Source organism: Alligator mississippiensis, chromosome 9 (assembly GCF_030867095.1).
Source record: "Alligator mississippiensis isolate rAllMis1 chromosome 9, rAllMis1, whole genome shotgun sequence".
Classification (NCBI taxonomy): Eukaryota; Metazoa; Chordata; order Crocodylia; family Alligatoridae; genus Alligator; species Alligator mississippiensis.
In genome coordinates, this window is record NC_081832.1 from 12,845,906 (window position 1) to 12,866,086 (window position 20,181).

Consider the following 20,181-nt stretch of genomic DNA (forward strand, 5'->3'; position numbering starts at 1 on the left):
ACCTATTCTGGATTCATGCTGGGGTCATTGAGTAAAATTTGGCCCCCTATGCCTAAACTGAGGCCAGTAAAGTAACAATTTGAAGTACAGTACAGTACTGGAGACATAGGTCTTAACTGTTCTTGCAGATCCCGTCCCAAGTTCATGGCTTATAATTTTCCTGCAAGAGTGGGTTGTATCTCATGTACCAAACACAAGAGAGGAAAACTGTTTGAGAGGGCTATTTGCAGGGTAAATGCAGATTCCTGAACTTTACTCATGGAAGCTATGTAAGGTTCTTTCCGGAGCGGCTTCAAGTCAAGCCAGGCAGTGTGGGTGGAGCAAAGCTATACAGGAAATGAATATAGCGTGTTTTTAAACCTGGCTCAAAGGCATGTAAAGAGGACAGAGGTTTTCAGACATTTAATTTTGAATATATGTATTTAAGATTTGAATATATGTTATGGTTAGTTTTTTCAAGAGTGTCTGCTAGGTGACTTAGCAGAGTAAATACTATTTTTCAAAATATATAGGCCCTTTCGAGTCTTACTGAAAATCAATGAGAATTTGTATCTGAATGTCCAGAATCCATTGAAATCAATGGGAGTGAGGTGTCTACATAGGATGTAGACACCTAAACATAGTTATGGATCTGAACTCTCCAAGTCATTTTTGAAAATGGGATTTTGGTTCCTAAAGTATGTACATGTTTCAGAAATGTTACCCTACACCTGGAAGTCCATTAGAGAGGCTACCCAATCTGCACCTACACACAAAAGTGCAAAGGGACATGTGTGTACATGTATAGAGAAACGAAATCTTTCCTTTGGGCTGTAGCAGACTTGCCCTGTAACCACTACTGTATAGTCTCAAAAGTATAGTAGCCTCTGTCACATAGGTGGGAAGTGGCAATTGGCTTGTGAATTTGTTCATTCACGGATCCAGTGGACACTTTTTTTCCTTCAAATGGCTTCTTAGCCCTGTTGCTAAGCACAGGAGATGGAGACCCTTACAGGGCCCCCCACGTTGTGCACAGCACACTGTGCCAGCTCAGCTGGCTACATTTCTTATGCTCCTGGAGGACACCCGTGGGGTGAGGCAGGAAAGATGCAAAGGGGAAGAAGCAAAATTTGTCCCTTAGGATTTTACAAGTGAGTTGTAAAATGGTAGGCAATGGACTGGGGGGAGGGAAGGGGATGGGCAGTTTTCAAAGGCTCTCAGTTTTGGACTAACTCTGCTCCCCTAGGCTATCTTTTGGAAATCCCTCCTTAGGAGCTTTAATTAAAAGCAAAACAACAACAAACAAAATGTCAAATACATTGCTTAATGAACCTCTCTAATTAGAATGGCTCATCCTTAGTTTTCTTGGGAGGCTTGGTTACATGCTGTGCCTGCCAGCAAGAGACAAGCCTCAGTTCCCAGAGAAGGGTATCTAGATATCAGACTTCCTGGATTAAGGCTGAATTCTGTGTAACCTTCCTAGATTGTTCTGCATCTCTTTTTCTTTTGTAAATTTTCAAAGGGAAATGTACATTTGAGAAATGCAAATCTATTTGTACGTGGTATATGCAACTGTATGAAAAAGACCAGAGAAAAAGTATCAAAAAGGAGACTTTCCGACTCCCGGGTTTAAAGTGGCCTTTTTAGTTCAAAATAACTAGAGGAATGGTTCATAGTTCTGACATTAGCAGTATAATTGCAATGGCTGGGTTAGAATGTTAAAAAAATGTTAAAAAGGAAAAAATGTTAAAAAGCTATTTTTTTTTTAAATTTAGAATGTTTATCTGGTAAAGTATCAAGTTAAGAAGACATTGCTACTGAGGTCAGTGGTCTCTCAAAAGAATGCCTGAGAGCAAAGATTAAATACTGTGTGTACTTTCCCAGTGGATTTAACACTATAATGTACATGAGATGGACAGTTAATTCATTGTAACATTGACCTCTTTTATTGTGCCTTCAAAATAATAGGGGCTGAGTTCTACAGCTGTCATATGTCAGTAGTCACATAGACTTCAGTGGTGTTACTTATATCTCCTAGGGTTGCAACAGTGGCCTTAATACAGGAATTCATATGTATAGCCTGATTCTGTACCCAGTAGGCCAGTGGAGACTGCAGTGGTGCAGACCTGTGATCTCTGTAGAAATGTTGTTTAATTCCATTGAAAGGGTGTGTGGGGGGGAACTTTGATCATATAAATGTGATGGCAGTAAAACTTAGCACCTGTTTGCAACTTTTGGTTTACAACAGAAACTTTTGTTGGTAATACAATGTCAATTAAGGGTGAGAGATTTTTTCACAAAATTTTTCTATCAGCAGTAGTATAGAGGCAGTTTTACTGGCGAAATTTTTTTGTGATATAGCTTATTTTATTCGTATACCAACAATTGCACATTTGTACTAATAGAAGCTGTGTCTACACTAGGAAGACGCACTAGTATACTTTCATTGGTATGGTTACAGTGGCAATCTCTTTTTAGTGTAGATATGATTTTACCAGAAGGTACAAGCATGCTATGATATTCACTTAGTCATGCTCTTTACTTCATTTTGGTTGTTTCTAACAACTGAGTTTGAGTTTGGCCTGAGATGATGTAGAAACAATCCCTGTTAACAATCCATTTATGTGATTTATGTGGAGTAAGCATAAACATTCTAAAATCATATTGTAAAATGACACATGTTCCAAATTAGGGCCCTGTAATCAAATCCACATGGAATTCTACTGATTTTAGCAAAGGCCCAGATGGACATGGGGATTGGCAGATCTGGTTCCTGAATCAGGGCCACCATCCCAGATTTAAAACGTTAAGCATACCTAAAGCGGGCAACTAAAAAGGATTAAATTGTGGAAGACAAAATAAAAACAACTCCCTTTGGCTTTCACAAATCAAAATAAATGATTATGACAAATCAGTCAATGGCAAGACAATGCAGCTAAAGCCAAATTAATTTATTGGTAGTAGCAGTCATAGTAGTAGTAGTAAAACAATAATGACGATAATGAAGAATGATAAAGGGGAGAGATATCATCAAACAGCATAGAGCAAGTTTACATGATCTATGCAGAACTAAAAAAACACAGTGCTAAGGTGTAATCAGTCTATCAAAGTTGGCATCCAAAGTAAGAGACAGGACAAGCCGGGAATGCAATATCACAGCTCTGTCCAATGCCCAAGTCTCATATTGTAACATTATGTAAGGGTGGCAGACTATGTTCTTTGTCTATAAGAAGGGAACTTGGATGACTAAGACAGGCATTAGATATTAAGTTTGACCTCAGCTTGGCCTCCGTTTTTGTTAGGGGTGCACCGATATATGGGTTGGCTATCGGATCAGCACTGATAAAAGGAGAAATGACGTTATCGGCTTTTTTTGGTCATTGTAGTCAATAATTTTGCCTGCATGCCCAGAATATCTTGGGGAATATAGTCCAATCCCCATGCCCTGCCGCTGGCCTGAGCATGCAGCAGACTACAGGTCCCAGTGAGCAGTGGGAGGGGACGCTGGGGAGTGGTTGTAGGGTGCTGTGCTCAGAGGCAAAGTGACCATTACCAGCTCCTGCTGCTGCTGCCACTGCCATGGCAAAGCACTGGGGCTGCTACGGAGACATTGAGCTGTGTGCAGGCAGGGTAAGATGCCACGGGAGGGACATTGCGCTCCACCGGGCACCAGATGCCTTTGCAAAAGCGGCTTCTCCCCAGCTGCTGCAGGAGCTCGGCTGCACGGGTTCCACTGATACTAAGGCAGTGGTGTGCTCTGGGGCTCCAAATGCACCCAGCACTGCTGTCTGCATGAGGGTCCACCCTGCCTGCCTAGATGGCAGCATGGGCTGTGCAGGGAGCAGGGCTGCAGGTAGGAGCCATGGGTGAGAGGGCGATGTGCATGGGAATAAGGTGGTCACCACCTTCCTTATCGAGGGCCAAAGCAGGCAGGAGGCATGTGTGTGTTAAAAATGCGAAACAAAAACAGGTTTATTTATGTCAGTAGTTTAAAATGCCTTGCACTATTACTAAATATCAGGTATTGGATCAGCATCAGCCGATATGGTTGGCTAATCATTAGCTATCGGTATCGGCCAAGAAAATCAGTGCACCCCTAATTTTTGTGCATAACATTTTACAGCTGTAGATAGATGAGTCCACATTTTGCTACAACTGGATGTGTAGCCACCTGATACAGGTAGGTCAATACAGAAGTATTGGTAAAAGTTTCTACAATATATTGCAAGAAGCAAATTTAATTTACAGTTATTTACAGTAAGTGGAAGCAGGTGTGGGTCTCTCAATTAATGGATCATTCACAAATGGGATGCTTTACTACTTTATACAGGCACTAAATATTTCTCATGGGATAGTTTAGTAAGTGTAAGTAAACTTTTTGGAGACATTTAAAAAACCATAAGTACTAGTGTAATGGACAAAACATCAGCCGAAATATTTTGCAAGAAGTCAGTGAGTCATATTTTCCCCATAAATTTGTTGAAACTATTGTGCTCAGAAACAGTTACATATGTGGCTGGCCTTGGAAAAATTTGAGCATAAACAAAAACAGACACCAGGTTTTTGTTTGTGGGGAATGAGGTTGGTTTAGCCTGAGGAATAACCTAATACTAACATATTAAGTAGCACAAGCAATTTGAGTTTTCTTAGTACACACTGCTGCATAATGGCTGGATATTTTAGTATGCAGCAGGTAAAATGTTAACATGTCTTCAGGGCGTTTTTAAATCGTTGAAATTGGGACAAATGAATTTTATTCCCCTAAATCAAAAAAATACAATTTTTAGTGGGGGTGGGAATTGGCATGTCAGGCCAGCAAAGGCACATGCATGATAACATTAGACTGAATTTGGAGGTTTGCATAAGAGCCCCCAAAACTGGATACTTTTGACAAACCTCTCTCTTCTGTCAGCCCAATGGTTCCCTGATCCTTTATGCATTTCCCAGCATCAGGCTCCTTAAATTTGGTCTGATATTTAGCATTCTATTTCTGTCAGGCTCCAAACAGCTGTTGTCTTCACAGTTCAAGTTTTCTGGGAATGGTAGGTCAGGGGGAGATGCCTCTGAACCCCAGTGGTAAACCCCAACAGTTGAGACCCATGCACTGACCCACAGAACAGAGGTTACCAGATTGGAAGATGGAATTCAGCTATATTTTGCTGGAGATCTTTATCTGATTTTCCCCTACTTAAAGAAAGAGTCAAATGGAAGATGTGGCCAGATGCTTTTCTTCAGGAGCAGTTGTGATGTGTTTCAGCACTTTCATATAGAGACGCTGGCAAGTAAAACTCCATGAAACTCTTTTTAAAAAACTGTGTTTACAAATCCTTCCTTCTAAGAAGATGCTATTGTGGTATCCTACTTAAGGCCTTGTAGTCAAAAGTGTGAACTTAGTGTTATGAGGTCTCTGGGTGGGCGCCCCAAACTTGTAAATTGTTTCCATCGTAACATGAAATTATATTTTACTTTTATCTGGCCTGGTTGAATTTATCAACAGCTATTTCAAAGTTAGTAAAAGAAAAAAGATAATCCTTTTGACAATGCTTTTTCCAAGGTTATTTTTTTTTTTTTTAGTTTCCCCCCATTCTGATGAGAAAAGCTTCTGTTTTTCAAATCTACCCATGAATGGCTTTGTAACTTAACCTGAAATGTTATGACTAATAGGACACTCAGTGCAGCTGAGGATTGATCCTATATGAATTTAAACAAACCTGACAGCATTCCTTTAAGGGCAGAACTAAATCTCAAAGACATGAGGCCCAGTTCTCCTCTTTGCTACACCCATGTTACTGCAGCATAACAACAGAGTTGGATCCGATTAACATCAGTGCAAGAAAAATGGGAATCATGATGATGATTCCATCATGATTTCCATCTTTCTTGCACTGATGTTAATTAGATCCATTCAATCATGCCCTGTGATTTTCTGGAGAGCAGTTTAGTTTTGTCACCAAGTGAGATATGGGAGTCTGCAAGGTTGAAACATCTTAACCCTTTTTAATATTGGCCTTAGTCTTGCAAATAAAGACTTGTATAACCTGCTGTCTTGCCTTAGCCTTGCACAGGGACTTGTAGAACCTGCTGTCCTCTCTTCAACTCAAGGTCCTCCCTAGTTTTGTCCATTGTTTCTTATATCCATCCTCCAAAGACTGTGAATCTCATTTCGAGAGCTCCTTAGTGCCACTGCTATATCAGATGTAAGAGTCGTGGTAAAATAGTTTGAGATTCTCATCTTTATTCCCTCTGCCCTCACATAAGGACTTGCAGCCTGGACAGCAAGGGAATGGACCCAGGAATCCAGCCTAACTTTCATGGGGTCTGCGGTCAATAACCATAAGGCCATTCTTTGTGTTTCTCCCTTTAATAACTTGTTATGCAATGACATTTCTCTGTAAATTGCTTGTTTATTTCAAGCTAATTATCATGTGGCTGGGGGATTGTTCACAAAGTTACAAGCATCTGAAAAATGCAGGCAAGAATAGAAAAGGTTCTGCAGCTTTAAATATGTTGAGGAGTATGACCAGTCTGCCTAGGCATGCCCAATCTCATTAGGGACAATGCTTCTCAGCAAGAGAAGCTGAAAACTGGTTGAGACACCCTTAAGGAAACATGTTTCCAAGTCCAGAACCTTGGAGATCTCATGTATTCCATGTACTGTAGCCATCTCCATGCATGAAACGTGTCATGCCAGGCAGCTGCATTCTCATGTATGTAGCACTATTCTGTGTGGGATGCCTTCCAAACCAGAAGCATCATAGCTACATTTGTATGGTGCTTTGGGCAGGCTAATTAGCACTGCAGTGACCATGACAGCCTGATCTTATGCTGATTAGCCCATGCAGACATGTTGAACTGCTTTGGTTTAGGAGGGAGCCTGTGCAAAGCAGCATGGCATGCTTAAGTGTACCACTGCTGGCTATGGGAAGTGTATGGGACACCTTGGCCTTTTTGCTTTAAATGACTGTGCTTGTTCATACTGCAGTGGCAGCATGCCCCAGTGAGGCTGGGGAAGCACATATCCTGCCCATGTGGATCTGCAGACCTGGACAGGTTGCTTTGGGCTTATATCCAGCACCTACTTTCAAGCCCTCTGTCTCTGGTGGGTTTGAAAGCTACTGGCAGTGAGCCCAGGGCAGCTTCCCTTAGTTGAGAGCATACTTGGATGAACCGGACGTGCTCAGCTCCATCATTCTGGGGACCTGCCACTGCAGAGGCATAGACAAGCCCTTGCAGAGCAGGGAACTCTTTGGCTTCACATCCTGCCTTGTGAATCTTGCTCTGAAACATTTAATCTGCTTTCCACTGATGTACTCATGACCTCCTCAAAGTCCAAACCAAGCGCGGTGCTCCCTGAAGAGAACTGGAAGTCTCCAAACTAATCTGTATAGGGAAATAACTGAAAAGCTGCAGGTCAGTGCTTGGTGTTCAGTTCTCATTAAAATTCAAGCGTGCAGAAAATACCTCTGCTCATGGTTACGTGAACTAATGCAACTTGATACAGCTACTTCTGCTTAACTGGCACTGGAAATCAATGGTAGAGCCAGAAATAGAAGCCAGATCAAGTCTCTATCAATTGGACCAGGGTGTTAAGCCAGTTCAGGGATGGCAAGACAGTACAGAGGAACAAGGTCTGCATGCCCCTGGATTCTTTTCAGTTCCAGGGTCTCCACTAGGCATGGGGGATCTTCTGGATTCTGGAGTTCCTTCCATAATGCAAGACACATGCCACTTCCCTCCCACAGAATGCACCCTTGCAGAGTTCTCCTGTTACACTTGTATCTGTACAGGAGGGGATACTTCAGACCTCATGCTTAATTCAGACAAACTCACTAACCTCACTGAGATCAGCAAGAGTTTTCCTGAACAAGGAGTGAGTACAAATGGAGAGGGTTTGACCCTCTTTTTGGCATCCTTTAAAAAAAAAAATGAAAGCAAAACTGCTGGATGTGGTGTTTACATTACACTAGTTTGTAGGGGGCGGGAGGGGAATTCTTCTGTATATTAAATGCCTCGAATGATTTTCTACAGCTGCTTTGTGGGATGTGTCTGTTACTTTTATTATAGCATGAATTCTATACACACACGCAGCAGAGAACACAATTCTCCAAGAAACAAAAGAGTCTGACTGATAGGAAACAGAAGCGAAATTGGAGAGAAATTCTTCTAGTTAGCAGGGAGACAGCCCAAGTTTTACTACTGGAACAAGAGGTTCTGCTTTGTGCTTTCACACCAAAATCCTAGTTCTGTTCTTGGTGTCCCCCTGCTCCTTTACAAATCCCTATTCACTTCAGTGATACTTTGCCCACATGCAGGAATTTGATGTAAAGGACATATTTGTATAATTGGGACCAGTTACTTTTCAGGCATTCCAGATGGACTTGAAATACAATGGGTTGACTTGAATGCCTCCTTCAGCACCAAGGCCAATCCACACTAAGACAAGGTCCCATTTTGTAAGGCGCTGGGAACCCTCAAGTCCCATTCACTTCTGCAGGAGTTAAGAGTACTCAGCTTTTTGCAGGGGGAGACCATGCATTTGCAAAACAGATCAGCAAATACCTGAGGACACAAGAGATTTTATTTCAGATGACTCAGTTGCTGATTAATTATGTTGTGGCTGGAAACAGAGAAAACGTGTTTAGCAGACAGCTCTTTTCCTCTAGCCAATCTAGTGCCTGTTGTATTGTTTAGAGCTTTCTCTTCCCTGCAGTTCAGCATTGTACAAGCCTGAATTGCCAAGCAGGTTTTGATTCATGTGCTTTTTCTCTATTTCAGAAGGTGACAGACTTACTGACTTGCAACCATGTCAGTAAAACTCACATTTGTTTCACCTGGTGATGGAGGCGGAATCAGCAGGAGCTGTTCCTTTGCTGGATTCAGCACAGTGCAAAGCAGAAAGTTAGCGTAAGTATCATGAAAAGTGAAAAGAGTTAGCTATTAGGTACAGATCAAGACTTTTTTGCCAGCTGCAAGCCCTCCCTGATAAAGCACCTTTTCTTGTCTTAAATGGTTGAGTGGTGTTTTGCACCTTGCAGTAGCCAATTAAGCAATTTGTTTATGGTTTCTACATCAGTTTTAGTCCTCCAAGTGCTTTGGGATGGAAGATACAATCTAAAATACCATTTATCAAAAATCATTGTCACCCAGTATTGTAGCTGTATTTGTACAAAGTTAAGAGCAGGTCAGACTACAGATGGATCACCCTACCTACTGGCAGAATGAGTGCAGCTGAATCCATCTAAAATGGGTCTGACGTGTTGAAGCCAACATAGGTTTTTACAGCTAATACTTAGTAAATATAATTTTGCAAATTTGCCACTAAATACCAACTTAAGTTGAGGGAATAGACATTAAAAGACAATACAAAATATCAACTGTAATCTGCTAGATCAGACACTTGACGTCTGGGTCACAAGAAAGGGGGCCAATGCCCCAATTCATAGATTCTCTCCTTCAATTAATAATGAAGCAACCCTTCCTTTAGCAGAATGGCAGTGAGTGATGAACTTCTGCCAACATCATCTTTCTGATGAGAAGCAAAACTTCCTTAGTGCTTGGGGTCCTTACAAGTCTCAAGCCACTGTTCAGTAAAATAAGGATAGAAGTGTTAGGTTTTGGCTAAAATCTAATTGAGGTTAGATTTAAATTAGATTTAATTGCAGTTTAGTTGTCTAATTGAAGTTAACAATTGCATTCAGTCCAGCTACATTCCTCTTCAAGTTATTATATATTATTAGCATTACAGTAACTTCCATAGGGCCCAAATGAGATCAGGGAAACATTATTCTGGGAGGAGGGAAAGAAAACAAAAGCAGAGAGAGATTCAGCAAGTCTGCTCATGTCATACAGGTCCGTGGCACAGCTGGGCTAAAATCCAAGCTGCCCAGTTTCCAGTGCAGACTATTATCTACTACACTTCACAGGTTTCATCCTTCCTACTTGTCCTGAATTGCTATGTAACATTGCTGGATGCTGTTAGTACTTACCTTTCCTCCAGATGCATGGATTCCTGTTCTGAATAAAGCAATTTCTTTATAGTTAATAAAGTATTTCTAGAATAAATAGTGCCTTATAAACTGAAGATTAACAAAATATGTCAAAATAATACCAAGGTGAATGGATTCAAAGCATATAGAAGCATTGAAAAATATGCCACTAATGTATTCTACTCCTAAATTCATACTATGAAAAGTAACCCCTTGTGTCTCAATAAAACACCTGGCACTTCTTGTACAATACTTCATGTTTTCAAGCACTGAACGAGTTCATTAACCTTGTTATCAAACACAACATTTATAATAGTGCAAGTTCAGATGGGAATCTAACACATCTTGGTGACCTAATCTGGAAGTCTTTACATATGATTACATGAGATTTGTTATGAAATCTGAAGAAGAAGAAGAATCCTAGCACAAGTCAGACATCTAAAATCACACTGATAACTAATCTCTGGAAAAAAACCACAGGCAGCAAATTGTGTAAACAGATTTGAACCTAAAACATAATGGAGTTCTTACAAGAAAAACTGCATCAGGAAAGGGGTTGAACAGCTGTTCCCATAACCTAAGCACTTACAGTGGGGGAAGAATGCTTTAAACAAAAAGGGAATGTGCATAAGAAGAGTCTGTTATTTTCAGGTGTGAAGTATTTCAAAACAATTGTTCTTCATGCATTTTCCCAGTTGTTTGCTCATTGCTATCTGTTTGTCTAGATGGAGCAGAGCTTTGCTCAGGGATGAGAATTCAGCCATTTAGGAATTGCTGGGTGAAACACCAGAGGACTTTCCCCCAACAGGATGAAGCTGTGTGTTAACTGTTGTTTTCTAGCTAGCTTCTCTCATAGGCTTTTCAGAATGGCAAAGCTGGGGATCATTTGGTATTCTGCAGCATTTATGCAAAGGCCAACAAACAAGCCAGGTTGTTAGGGGCCCCTGAGCAGACTTTGCATCTCTATCATAGCTTCCCTCAGAGCTGGCAGAGGGGTTTAAGCACACTGTATCATTTAGCTTGGCAACACTTTACAAAGAAGGTAAGTATAGTACAACCACATTATACCAAACACCTACGGGCCTGGAAGAAGAGTTCATTAAGAAAGGGTATTTGTTACAACAAGATTAGTCAATTTGCTGCCTCATAATAATGACAAAAAAATATGGTTCCTGTGCTGGGATTGTTAAATACCAGAGTTTGTTAGAATAAGATTGTATTGCATTATTGTTGCCATCCATGAAGTAAAAAACTTGCACACAGCAGGCAAAAACTACAAAGGGATTTATTATTGTGGCATCTAACTTTTAGGTGTCTGGGCTTGGTAGTAGAATCCACAGCCCTGAATTAGGCACCCAGCTTTGTCCTTGTGTATGACAAAGAAACAGGATTTTCAGGAGCCCACACGTTGAGTGGGTATCTGCCTAATTTAATCAATAGGAAACATGGAGGAGAGAGGGGCAAGTTTTAAACCCCCTTCTTACCTAACACATGTCCACCTCACTCAAGGCTACAGGAAGAGGCCTCCCTGAGTTTGGGATTCATGGTCCTGATCCTTTTTGTGAAGGTAGGTAGGTAGGTAAGCCACCTTTCATGAAGGGAGTAAGTGCTCTTAGCCATCTCAGAGGGTAGAAGCAGATGACCACTTTTGTACAATTGCTCAGCAATTTAAGTGTTCACCCAGGACAAAGGAGGCCTGCATTTTGTTTTCCCCCTGCTGTATGGAGTTTAACTTCACATCTCTTCCTTCCCTTTCATCACATCCACAGGAGACTAGCCTACCTACCAAGCTGTTTGTATTCTTCATTACCTTCTGTTGAAGTTGTCCCCACTTTGCTTGGAATAATCAAAGATTCACTGGGTCAGTAAGAAAAAGTACAAGTGTCTAATTTAGGTCTACAAAATCTGAATGCAGCTGTTACCTAACTCCGCTTGATGCCTTATTTAACTATCCTAAACTTAACATCCAGCAGAACTAAATAACAACGGCATTCAGAGTCTATAGATCATTATTTTGGACTCAAATACCTACAAAGCAAGAGTAGGTGGGACTCTGATGCTCAAGCCCCTTCCTTCTGCATCTAGCCCAAAGAGTAGAGCACTTGCATGAAGGTTGTCTGTAACAAAGCTGGAAAAAGCCTTTGAGTATCTTGAAACTTAGCTTTAATCACCAGCCATATCCTTATGCTTTGAGTTGTAGGAATACTACTTAAACTGGCACATATGTAATTAATTGCCCACCTCTCACTTCCCTCAGGTGAGTCTAATAGAGACCTTGTCCACATCTCAGGAAGAGTGGGAAGGCTCAGCTAAGCCCAGTGACAAACTTGATTTGTTTTTAGGAGTGGGGAGTTATCTTTCTAAAATAAAGGTTTGGTTTAAAGAAGGAAGTTAAAAGCAACAGAAGGGAGGCTTAATGAAACCAGATACAAAGAATCTGGGTGTAGAGGAAGGTACACCAGTCAAAAATCAGTCAATAGCAGACTAGCATCAGCAGCGCCTATCCTGAAACAATCTCTATCCATTACAGGTATGGGATTAATTGCTACAGGTGTTATTTTTCAGGCAAAGCATCCCCACTTCATAATAGCTCTTTGTAGTATTTTTGATACAAATGGAATTCATTTTTGTTTTCACAATTGTTTTAAAGGTATGTTTGTCATTGTAAGGGACTTTGATAAGTAACTATTTTGTAATCTGGACTGAGTAGAAATGAACTATAAATGAATACTTAAACACATGATGTGCACTAACAAATAGTAGCTTTTTCTAAAGCTTTATTATAAGATATCTTTCCCAGACTACCTGATAGCCTGAAACTGATCTATTCTCTTAAATTTCCTTTAGGAGTAATTGTGTATGATAGTCAAGAGAATGCATAAAGTAGCTAGGTTTTTAATACATCTCTGGGGCTACTGAAACTTAGAGAGCAAGGGTTCCTGAGGCTTAATCTCCATTGACCTTAATCAAGTTACGTAATTTCTATACGTTACAAATGAGAATAACAATGAAAATGGGATCTGATTCTTGGTAATGACCACTTGCATGACAAATCTGAGTTCAAAGGGCAACTCACATTAATATGCTTATAAAATTAGGACTTCAGTTAACTACTGGATGAGAATATCAAAAGGATTAATTGCTCTGGGAAGCAGCAATACATATAAATGACTTATTTTTGGTCCTCTGTATGGTGTTCCTTTTTAAAGACCACAGAAAGGGCACTCAGCTTTTAGTAATCTTCCTTTCGGCCAGAAAGTTAAGCCCCTGCTTTGGTATGTCTTCCTTTGGCTTCTCTGTGCCCCTACCTGTTATGCAATCTGATAACCATTTTGTGCTTTTGATGGGTTGAGAGCAAAAGTCTTACCACAGTCTGCTAATGATCTAACAGAAGATCTTCTCCTCCTTGTCTTACTTCAAGGGGAATGCTCACCTGAACAAAGGCTTACAGGACTGGATTTAGGATTAATATTCTGGTAGCTCTGCATGTGAAACTTCTAGGACTGAGGTGGTATGTTGTTGTATTCTTTCTCTTACAGAAAGTCTTTCAGTAGAAGCTCAGTGAGATCTAAAATGTCAGTGAAATCCTCTAAGATTTATCCCACCCTGCAGAAAGGGGCTGTCATCTGGGATCCAAAACCACAGCAGGTGAAGAAAATTTTTGAAGCTTTGAAGAAAGGACTTAAGTAAGGATTTTTCAAGTATTGTTGGAATTTGCCTTATCTAGTGTATTCTTTATTGCTAAAGTTTGTGCGTCATATGCTAGTTCAGTAATTCAATTCTGCATCCTTTGAAATTGGTATCAAAGCTTTCATTGACTACTTTGGATATTGAATTGGGTCCTCTTAAAACTGTATCCAGTCTTGCACTCTAGCTGCCCCTTTGCAAACAAACTGATTTGGGCCCAATCTCTCACCTCCCTTTCTCAGTGGCAGAGCTGAATTGGATTGATAAATATGGTGTTAAAACAACATGTTAATTGTATTTAATCCAGAAAAAAATCACGTAATTCTGGAGCCTTGATAATAAGCAACTAAATGTTTGATGCTATATAGAAATGAAGAAGGGCAGACAGGGTCAAAGTCCAACTTTTTCCTCTGTATCCATTCCAGATGGCTCAGCTAGGTATGTATATTATGATTCCTAGACAGAATATGGATCAGAGAATGGGCTGGCAGTCTGAATGCTGTTTGTTTAAAGGAAAACCTTCAATGGCTCCACTGAAACAATTATTTTATTTGAGCAAATATAAGCAGAGCTTCTAGAATCTGATTATGTAAGGGTCTTAATCCTTCCTCTGTTAAAGTTGATAACATAGAGTAAAACTCTCTATGGTGTTGATGCATCCAGCCTGGGACCTTGGGAAGTTCATTACCTTCCTGGCAATTGTAGTTACTTAAAGTGTAAATGGAACCACCTCAGCCTTCCTGTGGCTTTCACATTCCTGTACGTATTTCTCTGGATGTTGTCTTGACTCAGGGTTGCTTCACATACAAAGCTAATGACTCTAGGATTTTATTACCATGTTAGCTCCGATCATGGGATTTTAAGCTCAGAACATAATGAGAAATAGCACTGTAATTAAGCTCAAATACTTCAGCTTCTTAATTATGCTTAACAGTAAAACAAACTAGTTTTCCCATGAAGACTATAAAATCCCAGCCTTTAAGTGACTTGTTAGTGTATTAAACGAAGCACAAATAGGGATATCAAATCTCTCTTGCAACATTTAGAATTTTTGTTGGTTATGGGGAAACCAAAACTGTCTGATGGATTGGAGCTTGTTCTAATTCCACAAGCGGTGCTGTGTGATCGGGCTCTGGCAACTGTGCAGGGCTCCTAACAGAACTTACTAATTGACTAAGGCAACCTTAGGAAAAATCTATATCAAATGGCAATTTAAAGTCCAAATTTTAAGCAGAAGCAAGCAAAATCTGTTTGTTGCTGGAAGGACTTGGATTTTAGTGTGGAGTGCATGTATGCTTGTGTACCTATGTGCACGCATGTGTGGGTTTTTCTATAGTGAGCAATAGTGAATAACCCATAATTCTTCTGATGCTTGTGGGTGATGCTGTATCAGATGAGTATTAATGCTTCTAGAACCTACAATGATGTGGCTCTTTATATTAAAAAAAAAAAAAAAAAAAAAAGGAAGGAGAAGCTTTGGCTATCTGCATTGAGCTGTTACTGGCAAGCCTGGAGAGTAGACGATTGAAAGCTGGAACCACTGTGCATCTCAGGGGAGCTGTGTTTGTAACAGAACAAGAAAAAAAAGACTCCAAAAAAGTAATTTTGAAAAAGTGCAGGCTGCCTAACATAAACACATTGAGCTGTTTAGACTGTTCAGGTTCTGCATCTTGCAAAGCAGCATTTTCCAGGAGTTTTTCTTCATCTCTTAAAATACAAAAGGGGAAAATAGTTGCTTGTGTCTGTTCTGAATTAAAAATGAAGCTGGATGAGGGTTTGCTCAGGAAGAGTTCCGTCCCGTAGGAGCTGCCATTGGGCCTGAGTTTATAGCCCTTGCACACAAGGGCTAGGGACAGACATTCAAAAAGCCGGAGCCTGAACTGATTCAACCTTTGCAGGTTAGTCAAACCTGCCTAGACTGGTTTGTAACCGGACAAAAATGCTCTCTGGACTGAGGCAATGTGGGCACATGCCTGCAGTTGCTCAGGCCGGGCGCAGAGAATGCTAGTGCTAGAGCTGGCCCTTGCCTACAGAGAAGCTGTGTTGGGGACGCATGGCCAGCCCAGGCTGAATTGGCCAGAGGGGTTTAATTCCCTCTCCCTGTGCCACCAGAAGGGACCTGAGCTGGGTCTGCCCGCACTCCCCCCTTACTGGTGCAGCAGGGGGGCACCATGGCCCTTGGGGTAGGGAGCAGAGTTAGTTTCCCCTCTACCCCACTGGTGGGCGAGTGGCTCTCTGCTCAGAATAGGCCCCCAGCTGTCCCCTCCACCACAGTGAGGAGGAATAATCCCATCCCTGCTCTCCACCCCCTCCCCCACACTGCAGCAGGATGGGGCAGGGCCCTTTCTGGGGGCAGCAGCCCCAGTCACACTGTGGGGGAGAGTGAGCCCTTTCCCAGTGAGGGGCTGAGCTGCAGGCTCGGGCTGTGTGTGGCAGTGTCGGGGTGTGGAGCAGGCTGGAGCCCTGCAGGCCCCCACAGCGCAGCGCTGCTGGGCAGCTGTGACGGACTTCTGCCTGTCGGGGACTTGCCGCTTGCCACTCCAGCCAGCCCCTGCCACTTGTTCTGTGCTCGGGCAAGCCACTGAGGGAGCTTATTCAGCCGCTGGCCCCGAGAGTTGCATTCCTGGAGGGGCTACCTTGCACCCCCAGGGCTCCCAGGTGGTGGATGCCCTGTTTCCATTATTCCCCTCCCTCCTGAGTTTCAGCTGTGGCCAGGCTGGGTAGACCCCTGCTGCAATGCCTTAATTTCTTCATGTATGTGCACGCACCCTGCCAATGGTGTCAAACACCTCCTTGGGCCTGCTTTTTCAGGGCACAAGTGTTCACTGTTGCAGCTCCTGGATTTTGTAAACTGGAGCTGATGAGCAACTTAATCCTTGGCAGATTTAGGAAAGTGGGCCCAGTGGACAAATGAACTAAAGCCTTACATTGGGTGGATCCTAGCAAGGAGGTTGGGGAGGGATGGATAGGGACAGCTGTTGAGAGCACTGGCTTTGGGACCAGGACCCATGGCAGCTGCTTTACATGAGTTGGAACCTCCTGGCCTCCTCCCTCTCATCCTGGGAGGCTCCCTTACCACACTCCCAGCTCCAGTACCTCATGTTGTATTTCTCTCTCATATATAAAAGGTGAAGCCAGACTCCTTCCAAATGACTTTCTTTTAGATTAGATTAAAGGAAACAAGAAATGGCAAATATGTGAGTGAGCACAATTATGTGTCTGACTTTTTCAGTTACAGCTGCCCCTTGAATTACCTCAGAGCACCCATCTCATAGGAGAAACAAGCCCAGGGGTTTCCTAACACTGAAAAATGTAAAGAATTGGAAAAAAGGAAGAGTTGTACATCTCCTTACACTTCTACCATGTACCTGGGCTCTTCTTCCATCATGGCCGTCCTTGCATTTACTTTCTTTTCCTAAAGGACAGCCATTTTCCTATACAAACCACCCCATCTTCCCCATCTCATTTGATTTTTTTTTTTTTCAAAGCCACCCCTAATGTCTAGAGAGTGGCAGAGGGAAAGGAAGTCTCTCGGCCTCCTTGCATCCTGCTGCTGACTGCTGGGATAGAGGTGGTGCCATTTGTGCAGTAGGTTACATGCACATCTCTTCTCTTCCTCCCCTCCAGCGAATACCTGGAAGCACAACAGGTTGAGTTGGATTATCTCTCTGGTCGACATAAAGATACAAAAAGGAACTCCAGACTGGTAAGATTAATCATCAGGGTGACTAAAAGAGAGCTGATATTAAAAAGACAAATAAGCTGTGTCTCTTGCCCCTACAACTCCTGGAGGCTTTCCAGTTGTTAAGTCCTGACCTCTTGAGTGAGAAGCTAGTGTTCCAGGCAGTTTCTCACATTTGCCAAGCAAATTCAGACTTGATTTGGGAATTAAACCCATGAGTCCCAACTTTCAGTATCCTGCTAAGGTTCCTAGGTCACATTCCTTCCTCATTGGGAATGTTTCTATTCTTGACTATTAGGCAAGCAACATGCATGTCTGGCAGGACCTAGAAACTAAAAGGAATAAATGTAAGACTAGAATGGAAAAATATGAATGAATAGATGCCTACCATCTCTGGTACTGCCACACCTCATCTTCCTTACAGAACCTTTGCTTATTATTAGTAATACCCTAACTATACAGAGCACTTAATAATAGATTTGAAATTGGGTCTTTCATTTGGAGCACAAAGAAATCTTTCAAGGTTGGATAAAAGGCTTAAAAACATGCATCTGCCCCAACTGGTTTGCAGGTCTTCCTTCTTTTTGAAAATCAATTTGTAGGTATCTCAATTTGGGCATCCAAAAGAACCAGGCACTAATATGAGAAAATGCTCCAAAAATTGTTGGCCTTGCTGCCTGCCTGTCTGCTGTCATAAAAGTCTTTTTAAAACAGTGTACCTCTCAACAAGCGCTTGAACAGCTGGTCCTGCATTAGACTTGGAAATGTCTTATTAATATGTATAAACAAATTCATATTCAGCTTGCTGTATTTATCTTTCAGGCTTTCTATTATGATCTGGATAAGGTAAGAACCCCTTTTCTGAGGAGTGGGATGGGGGTGAGATGTTACAGAAGGAATAATTAGCAGAGAGCACAGTTGAAAATTCACTTAATGCCATATTTTTATGAATATTGAAATTGCTTTTTAATCTCTTTCTCTCTCCAAAAGCAAATTCGCTCTGTTGAAAGGTACATCAGAAAACTGGAATTTCATATAAGTAAGGTAAGGGGATTTATAGTCTGTGCATGTAAGGTTTACACTGCTATATAAACAAATCCTGACTAGAAAATACTTTCACGATAGCTCTCTGAGGGGAAATAGCACTGGGTACTTTAATGAAAGCAGTTACAGCCTTCAGACAGAAAGCAGAGAGTTTTCTGAATGGCTCTATTCAGACTGAGAGCTGGGCATGGCTCAGCCTCAGGCTGTAGAACCAGTTTGAACACCCTTTCAGCTTAGTCTGAAGAAAAGCTACTGTTGGGAGGAGTTGCAGGGTTGGGTTTTTTTCCCTTAAAAGCATGGGCGGTGGTGGTTCAATAGACCCTTCCCAGCTCCTGCCTAATTGGAAAGGGATAAAAATAATCTCCTAAACACCTGAAACTGCAGAGTACTGAAAGTTCATCCAAGCCAGGTTTATGGGACAGCACCCCACTCCCTTAGTCCAACCCAGAATTAAACAATATATCCTTTCATTCTTCATCTCCTAGTTTGGTGACATGGAGTGAACTGGCTTTTTAGTAGCTCTGCTTTAGTTATTTCCTTCATCTAAATGCATCTAAATGCATTTTACAGGCAAGATGCGTTCTGTATAGTCTGTAGACTAGATCTCACCAGATGGATCTGCATGTAGGCATCATATCATAGATTGGGCTGTAAGCTGTAGACAGGGTAGTCCAAGTAAAAAGAAGCCTTGTTTGAGCCAGCACTGAAGCAGCTGTGCCACAGAATGGTTTAGTGGAAGATGACCTTATGAGAGGAAGCCAGCCCTGTCTTTGTATGTTTGTCTACTTTAACATAGTCCTGGTGATAGCATGAGAGTCGTCCCTTCCATTTTAGGCTTGGAGAGAAAGATGGTTCAGTGGTTAGGCCACTATCTTAGTCTTTGGAAGGCTCCAGTGCATGCTGTAAGGGACTTGGACACCCAGTCCCACCTCAGTTCCCTATCAGTAATACGGAGAAAAAAATACTTCCTTACCTCTTGCATGTTGTAAGGAGAAAAATATATTGAGATACTCAGACCCAGGTCCTCTAGGTGCTTCACTCGCATTGAAATAAATAGGAAGTAGGCACCTAATGCCTATTTTTGGGTCTGGGCCTCAGGAACTTGGGTAATGGGAGCTCTGTACTTATGCTTGAGATGAGAGAGAATACTATGATGCTTGGTCTGTGACAGCAGTTTCCAAGTCCTGTGCCCAGACTTTGTGGGAGTAGTGAAGTAAAAAATTTGGCTCTCTGCCCAAGTTTAAAATCCATGGCAGATCTATATGAGGTAGGGAAATCTGTGCAGCCAAAACAACAGGCTTTGTGAAAACAATGCCCCCAAGTAACAACTTAGATGAGCTGAAGATTGTAGGCAGAACAACTAAATTGAGGCTCCAGGGTAGGATGGTAGCTTTTTTTGGCCATAGTTGGAAATTAACTTTCATTTACGAGTTTGTGAATGTTAGTTTTGGACTCGTGGCCTCCAAACCAGTGCAGACTTTTAACAGTGAACATGGAATAGTGGTATGTACTATTCTCTTAGTGTGTTTTTTCATGAATGTGTATTGAATTCCACAGTGTATGAAACTGAATAAAAATGCTTTAGTTCGTGGGGTTAATCTGCTTCTATCAGAAATCTTGGATTGACTTCAGTAAAAGGCTTCTTGCAGGAGGCCGGGGGCATGGTTAAATGCTAGAATGATAAGATTTGCTCTCTTACCAGGAAAAGAAAAAAGCTTTAAGAAATGGAAAGTTCTCTTGCTAAATGAGGCTTCCCAGAATTCACTAAAATTAGAAACATACATTTTATCCCAATTTAGTATG

At 41.6% G+C, this 20,181-nt stretch overlaps 1 protein-coding gene across 7 annotated transcripts in view; it reads left to right on the forward strand.

Moving 5' to 3' along the window:
• The window catches only part of RIPOR3 (RIPOR family member 3), a 74,195-nt gene that overhangs the window by 26,466 nt on the left and 27,548 nt on the right, over nucleotides 1-20,181 (forward strand). For 2 of the 7 annotated variants that reach the window (XM_019484525.2, XM_006267410.4), the window contains exons 2-6: nucleotides 8,755-8,883; nucleotides 13,505-13,651; nucleotides 17,280-17,358; nucleotides 18,157-18,180; nucleotides 18,325-18,378. In XM_019484525.2, coding sequence (XP_019340070.1) covers nucleotides 8,783-8,883; nucleotides 13,505-13,651; nucleotides 17,280-17,358; nucleotides 18,157-18,180; nucleotides 18,325-18,378 — 405 coding nt within the window. In that variant the 5' untranslated portion in view covers nucleotides 8,755-8,782. Of the gene's footprint in view, nucleotides 1-8,754; nucleotides 8,884-11,512; nucleotides 11,533-12,204; nucleotides 12,496-12,594; nucleotides 12,616-13,160; nucleotides 13,241-13,504; nucleotides 13,652-17,279; nucleotides 18,181-18,324; nucleotides 18,379-20,181 lie in introns of those variants that run through there. The other 5 variants (XM_059733154.1, XM_006267411.4, XM_059733155.1 and 2 more) reach the window with 5 other exon arrangements.